Here is a 7263-nt window from a genome sequence, read left to right as displayed (position 1 = left end):
CAAAAAAAAAAAAAAAAAGAAAAAAGAAAAAAGGAGTTCCGGAAAAGATAAAATATAAAATGTAGACAGCTTTATCTTCAGTATGCTGAGCAAATAATATTAGATTTATTCAACTATTTGAAGTGATTTATTATATATAGTTTTAGCTGCTTCTATATTTACAATTTTTTTTTTTTTGAGACAGAGTCTCACTTTATCACCCTCGGCAGAGTGCTATGGCTTCACATCTCACAGCAACCTCAAGCTCTTCTTGGGCTTAGGAGATTTCTCTTGCCTCAGCCTCCCGAGTAGCTGGGATACAGGCCCCACCACAACACCTGGCTATTTTTTGTTGCAGTTTGACCGGGGCCAGGTTTGAACCTGCCACCCTCAGTATATGGGGCTGGTGCCCTACTTACTGAGCCACGGCGCCGCCCTACATTTAAAACTTTAATAAATCTTATTGTTTTTAAATTTCAGATGAGTGGGTAGGGCACTGGCCACATACACCCAGGCTGGTGGGCTCAAACCCAGCCTGGGCCAGCTAAACAAAAATGACAACTGCAATGGAAAAATAGCTGTTGTGTGGCGGGCGCCTGTAGTCCCAGCTACTTGGGAGGTTGAGGCAAGAGAATCGCTTAAGCCCAAGAGTTGAGGTTGCTGCGAACCGTGACATCGTGGCACTCTACTGAGGGCAACATAGTGAGATGGTCTCAAAAAAAAAAATTAGGTTACAATGTTTGCATTTGTTAGGTAGAGTCCCTTTTGTAGTTGTGTCCTGCACCCAGGAGGTATGCCATATACCCTTACACTGTGCCCATAAAGTGGGAGGGAACCAATCCCTCCTGTTCTTCCCCCCCACCAAATCTAAATATTTTTATTAGAAAATTCTCAAAGGATCTCAGTTCAACTATTAGGTCACACAGGCTATGTTCAATCAATTTCAGGTTTAGGCCGGTGGATTGTCTGAGCTCAAAGGTTTGAGACCAACCTGAGCCTGACTAGTTACCCTCCCAGTAGGGCGCTGGCCACATACACCCAGGCTGGTGGGCTCAAACCCAGCCCGGGCCAGCTAAACAAAAATGGCTCTGAATCACATGCACCTGGGATAGGCATGTCCTTGGGATAGTCTTTCAGACTATATTTAGGTTGAGGGAGAATCACTCTCTATGACTACAGCCACAGTCTATTTGATGCTGCTGTGCAAAGTATGGCACTAGGGTTGGTTAGGCAATGAAACTCCTGGTCAGCTCGGTGCCTGTAGCTCAGTGAGTAGGGCACCAGCCACATACACCATACACTGAGGCTGACGGGTTCGAGCCCTGCCCAGGGCCTGCTAAATATAAAGACAACTATAGCCAAAAATTAGCTGGCTGTTGTGGTGGGCAGCTGTAGTCCCAGCTACTCTGGAGGCTGAGGCAAAAGAATTGCTTGAGCCCAAGATCTGGAGGTTGCTGTGCGCTGTGATGCTACGGTATGAACAAATTGTCTATGAATTCTAGACAGCTTTTTCCTGTTTAACTATTTCAGGACTCCTTGTAGCTCGATGTAAATAGGGCAACTTTATTCACAATTAAGTAAAAAACACTCTTCCTTCCCAAGCACAGTGCACGACTGTGTTTGTATTCCTCATCCAGGTTTTAAAAAATTGATGGGGTTGGGTGGTGCTTGTGGCTCAATGAGTAGGGTGCCAGCCCCATATACTGAGGGTGGCAGGTTCAAACCCAGTCCTGGCCAAACTGCAACAAAAAAATAGCTGGGCGTTGTGATGAACACCTGTAGTCCCAGCTACTTAGGAGGCTGAGACAGGAGAATCGCCTAAGCCCAAGAGCTGGAGGTTGCTGTGAGCTGTGATGCCACAGCATTCTACCGAGGACAACAAAGTGAGACTCTGTCTCTAAAAAAAAATTGATGGTGTTAAGTAAAGACAAGATGCAAATTAGTTTCCATTTTTATTAAAGTTGTGTTTTCTAAGGAATATATTACACTTAAAGTTCAATACCATAAATAAAGGTTAATTCTTACATCTTCTATTTTACTTATTAAAAATGTAAACATAAAGAAAATAATTCACCACTCCCTCCCCAACTCTGACCCAATGTGTCAAAAAACAAACAACTCTTCCTTTCAGGTAAGTTCTTTCTTCAGAATGAGATGCACAGACTTTATTAAAATATGTTAGTCTTCCTGGGCTGCAAAGACTTGTCAAGAATTACTAATGTCCACTGTGATATGGGTATATGGGACTTATGGGACTATGATTGAAGCCCATCTCCTCTTGCTAAGACTACTCAGTTTCCCAAGGAGACGAAGTCTTCTCTGTCCATTCATCACCCAAGTTCACGGACAGCAATAAGGCATCAAGCACAAGACACTGTGACGAATACAACACGTAAGAAGGCATCCTCCAGGAGGTGGGTCAGAGCCAGCAGTGACCAAGCAGTTCTGGATGGTTAGTAGTTAGTTATGGGATATTAGAGTTGGAAGGATTCTGAGAATCTGGTCATTTGATAGATGGCCTTAATCAGTAAGTCTTCTAAAATTGATGAGAATATTGATAAAAGTTTATGGACTACTCTGATAATATTTATTTATCTTCTCAAAACTATTTAAATCCCATAAAATTGTATTTCTACTTCAAATATCAATAAACTTTAAGCCAAACATATAGGCTGAGAACTAATTTTAAGCATAATTTATAGCATTTTCAGAATGTCTATTTGGTATCCTAAATAGTATCCTATAGGAAAAATGTAAGGGTTACTGATTTTAAGAAGGAAAAAAGATGTGTTTTAGGAGGGTATTAGTGGGATCTACATTAAGAATACTAACTGCTTGCCAGTCTTTTTAAAGCTTAAGGTTACTGACATGGCTTTTACTTCCTTCCTGTAAATCCTGTTCTTGAAAACCTGAGACAAATTCACTTGGTATTTTTGACAATTGGGCCCTTAAAACAATCAAAATGAACCTAAATCTGAACCAGAAAACTGAGGTAGTCAGTTTTTACAAGCACTTAACCCTTTTTGAGTCAGGACTCCAAACTACTGTCCCAAATCAGCGGCTCCTCATGCTCCTTCCCGGCTCCACCTCACTTCCATCAGGGCTGCAGCCTGCTCACTCCAGCACGGCCCGGTGTTGTCCTCCCTTGCTAAGGTGATGGGCATAACCTGCCACAGGATATGAACAGGTAGGCCATTTCAAATTCTGCTGTGATAGCTCAGATTTTAAAAGTCTTTGCTTCACCGCCATATTCTAAGTGATTAAAACCAGACTTCTATAATTTCTCAGAGATGCAGTGTCCTTCTCAGTCCTGCTGAGTACACTATGTAGAATCAGTGATAAGTAACCACATTTAAGCCTTACTGAAGAGGAAGGGAGACATCAATGCAGTTAGTTACCCTCAAGAACTAAAGATTTTTTTACATACTTCAGGTTTCACATTTGTGCAGAGAAAACACTGGCCTACCAGATTCCAAGCTTAATAAATATATATACAAAAAAGGTCATCTATAATATTTTCTCCAGAAAGTCATTAGTGCAAATATAATTATATTAATAAAAATAAAGCAAAATATATTTCAAGTATAAAAAGCACCATGCCTGGAAAAAATACTACCTAAATGGTATTACTGCACAACAGTCAAAATATAGTGAACCTATCACCATCAATCTCAAGTATATTATTAATCTACTGTATTTTTGGTGAAATTCTTTATATAGTTTCTCAGGATGATCTGTTATTATAATAGGTATAAAGTTTACATTATTATAAGATTCTTTAAAAATACACTCTTCATTTCTCTCTGACCTTGAACAATTTACAGTATGTTTGACATAGGCAAATATCTGAGCACTGGTCTATATACCATTACTATAGGCTAAGTGTCCTTTATCTGAAATGCTTGGGACCACAAGTGTTTGGATTACAGATTTTTTGAACTTTGGAATATTTGCATATATATAATGAAATATCTTGGGGATAAGACCCAACCTTAAACATGAAATTCATCATTTGTTTCATATACACCTTACACACATAGCCCAAAGGTAATATTATATGATATTTTTAATAATTTCATATGAAACAAAATTTAAGTACTTATGTGTGGAATTTTTCACTTGTGGTGTTATGTTGGTGCTAAAAAAGTTTTGGATTTTGGAGCATTTTGGATTTCAGACTTCTGGTTCTGTAACAACCACCTATGTTGAAGTCAATTTCATGAGTAAGTTTGAGATTCCCAATTTTTCACAATGACAAATAACCTCCAATTTAAAACTGCATGCAAATATGTACTTTCAAATTTATGCATTTTTTTAAAAAGCGGTGTTTCTTATGTTGAGGCTGCTATTTGGCTCCAATGCCAATAGTCAATTGGAATTCTTTTTTTTTTTTTTTTTAAATGGGATCTCTCTATATTGTTGGTTTCAAACTCCTGGGCTCAAGTCATCTTCCTACCTCAGCCTCCAAGTAGATGGAACTACATGTGTGATTCACTACGCCTGGCTCCAGGATTAATTCTTAGTAATTACACTGCTTTGCTCACTTAGCACAGTGTCTTAAATGGAGTACAGTAACTATGCTGAATGGAAAGAAGAGAAGGAGGGGGAAAGGGGAGGGAGCTTGTTCAAAGTTTATATTTATAATGCCATTAGGACTTCATTAGCTTTAAAGAGGAAAAATTGGGCATCACCAATCATAAAAGAATTTCAAACTGGAATTACTAAATGAGGTTGCTAACCTCTGGTACCAGACTAGAATTACTTCTGGGGAACCTGAATCTGTGTGGTAAGAGGAGGCATGTCAAATGTACAAGGTAAAGGATATTTAAAAAAGGCAATCTTCCAACTCCTGTGGACTGAGCCTTATGTTTTGTGGTGGATAGGCTCTACACCAAACCTATACTTTGCTATTAGTAAACAACTCAAACCATCTCATTTTGACTTATATTTTTCTGCGTATACATAATTTTCACATTATTAGAAATTCTTCTGTAACAATTTCTTAGCCCATTTGAAAATAATTGCATACCTGCCCTAAATTAGAATTTTTTATCTTCATTGTTCAAAAAGGAATAGTTCTGTTTTTGTCAGATTACAGTTGTCATAACTATTATTTCAAAAATACACAATTATGTTTTCTTCTGTTTGCATGTCTTCAGTATTTTACAGGGCAGAATATTTTATTCTCTGCTTCCCTATTTTTTAAAGTCACTACTAAACTAGTGGATAATACAATTGGAAGCTGAGCTCTGAAGATCAGTGAATACAGAGGGCTACAATACACTGACAATAGTTCAGTAGTAAACTGCCACACAGCTGGCAAAAAAGGCAAGCATGGTTAAACCACAAGATTTAACAGAACATAATTTTAAAAAATAAAACTCTTACAAGGGTGTCCAACCTTTTTTCTGCTGAAAATTAGAAGAGTAAGAATTATCTTGAGCCACACATTAAATACACAAACACCAAGGAAAGCTGATGAGCAAACGAAAAGGTCTGTGTATACCTGTTGTGATATCCAACACCACAGATAAAATATTTCTCAAATAATCTGTATACAGCCTATAGGCCACAGGTTAAACACCCTTGCATGAGAGCAATAAGTTAAGTGTACCAGGTAAACCCATTAAATTTAAAATAGGTAACAGTGACACAGAAATCCCAATTTCATTATTTTCTATAAGTCAAACAACAATTTATACTTTTGAGGACAAGATTCACAACTGGAGTCTTTTTCTTTTTGAGACAGAATCTCACTTTGTCACCCTCGGTAGAGTGCCTTGGCATCACAGCTTACAGCAACCTCAAACTCCTGGGCTTAAGTGATTCTCTTGCCTCAGCCGCCCATGTAGCTGGCACTATAGGTGCCTGCTACAGTGCCCAGCTATTTTTTTTGTTGCAGTTGTCATTGCTGTTTTAGCTGGCTTGGGCCGGGTTCGAACATGCCACCCTTGGTACATGGGGCTGGCACCCTACCCACTGAGCCATAGGCGCCGCCACATAACTTGCAGCCTTACAATTAGCTGTTGTTTAAGTTAATGCAGTATTTATGATGCTGCTTCTCGTTTTAAGTTAATGAAAATGCTGAGGTATGTAATCACCATGAAAATTCCACCAATTACCCACTTTATTTTATTTTATTTTTTGAGACAGAGTATTATTTTGTCACCCTCGGTAGAGTGCCATGGCATCATAGCTCACAGCAACCTCCAGCTCTTGGGCTTAGGTGATACTCTTGCCTCAGCCTCCCAAGCAGCTGGGACTACAGGCCCCCACCACAATGCCCAGCTGTTTTGTTGTTGTTGCAGTTTGGCCAGGGCCGGGTTTGAATCTGCCACCCTCGGTATATGGGGCCAGCACCCTACTCACTGAGCCACAGGCACTGCCCTCAGCTATTTTTTTTTTCTTTGTGCAGTTTTTGGCCGGGGCTGAGTTTGAACCTACAACCTCTGGTGTATGGGGCTGGCGCCCTACTCCTTTGAGCAACAGGCACCGCCCTCTGCTATTTTTTTTTTTTTTAAAGATGAGGTCTCACTCTGGCTCAGGCTGGTCTCAAACTCCTGAGCTCAGCCAATCCACCCTGCCTCAGCCTCTCAGAGTGACAGGATTACAGGCGTGAGCCACTGCGCCCGGCCCACCAATTACCCAGTTACAAAGGAAAACCTCAGGAAGATTATATATCCTGAAAAATACATAATCTTGGTGACTTGAAATTCCTTCTCCTTCTCTAAGCTTTGAGGTGGATGGGTTGTTGATGAGGAGTGACTGCTTTGCTTCAAGGTCTGATTGTAGACAACACTTCCAAGCCAAAGTCAAGAATGCCACTTCTGCCGTCTGCACAGGTTGGCACTCACCCACACTTTGTGCTTTGTTCACAGGAACGTGGCATAAAAGAGTATCTTGAGAATTCACTTTTCCATCCCTAGTGCCACACACACAGAAGGAATCCAGCCAGCAAAGGAAATAAATTGCCTAGCAGAAGCCAAAGGGTGACCACCAGGCTAGAGGAACGGGAACAGAGATCTAGAATTGAAAACAAAAAATTGACTCTCCATAGACATCTTTAGGATAAATTGTATCAATGAAATATTGACAAATATTTATTATTAAAAAGAACATGGACCACTGTGGGAAGCCTAGAGCGTACTTATTACCACTGAACTATATACTTAGAAATGATACAGACAGTAAATTTTATATGTGTATTTTACCTCGAGAAAAACAGTTTTTATAAAAAGTCTTCCTAAAACCCAGATCTGCAATTTATTTTCTTTTTTTTTTTTT

General features: G+C 39.6%; 1 protein-coding gene across 1 annotated transcript in view; it reads right to left on the bottom strand.

Annotated features, from left to right (window-relative positions):
- Window positions 1–6610: 6610 nt before the first annotated feature.
- The window catches only part of LOC111726986 (leishmanolysin-like peptidase), a gene marked incomplete at its 5' end in the record, with an annotated part of 15239 nt that continues 14586 nt past the window's right edge, over window positions 6611–7263 (bottom strand). The window contains one exon of the mRNA XM_023516290.1: window positions 6611–7002. Within this exon, the coding sequence (XP_023372058.1) occupies window positions 6902–7002 (101 nt within the window). The remainder of the gene's footprint in view (window positions 7003–7263) is intronic.

The sequence above is a fragment of the Otolemur garnettii genome, unplaced genomic scaffold (genome assembly GCF_000181295.1).
Source record: "Otolemur garnettii isolate 467f Iridium unplaced genomic scaffold, OtoGar3 scaffold00089, whole genome shotgun sequence".
Lineage (NCBI taxonomy): Eukaryota > Metazoa > Chordata > Mammalia > Primates > Galagidae > Otolemur > Otolemur garnettii.
This window is presented reverse-complemented; position numbering and strand designations above follow the sequence as displayed.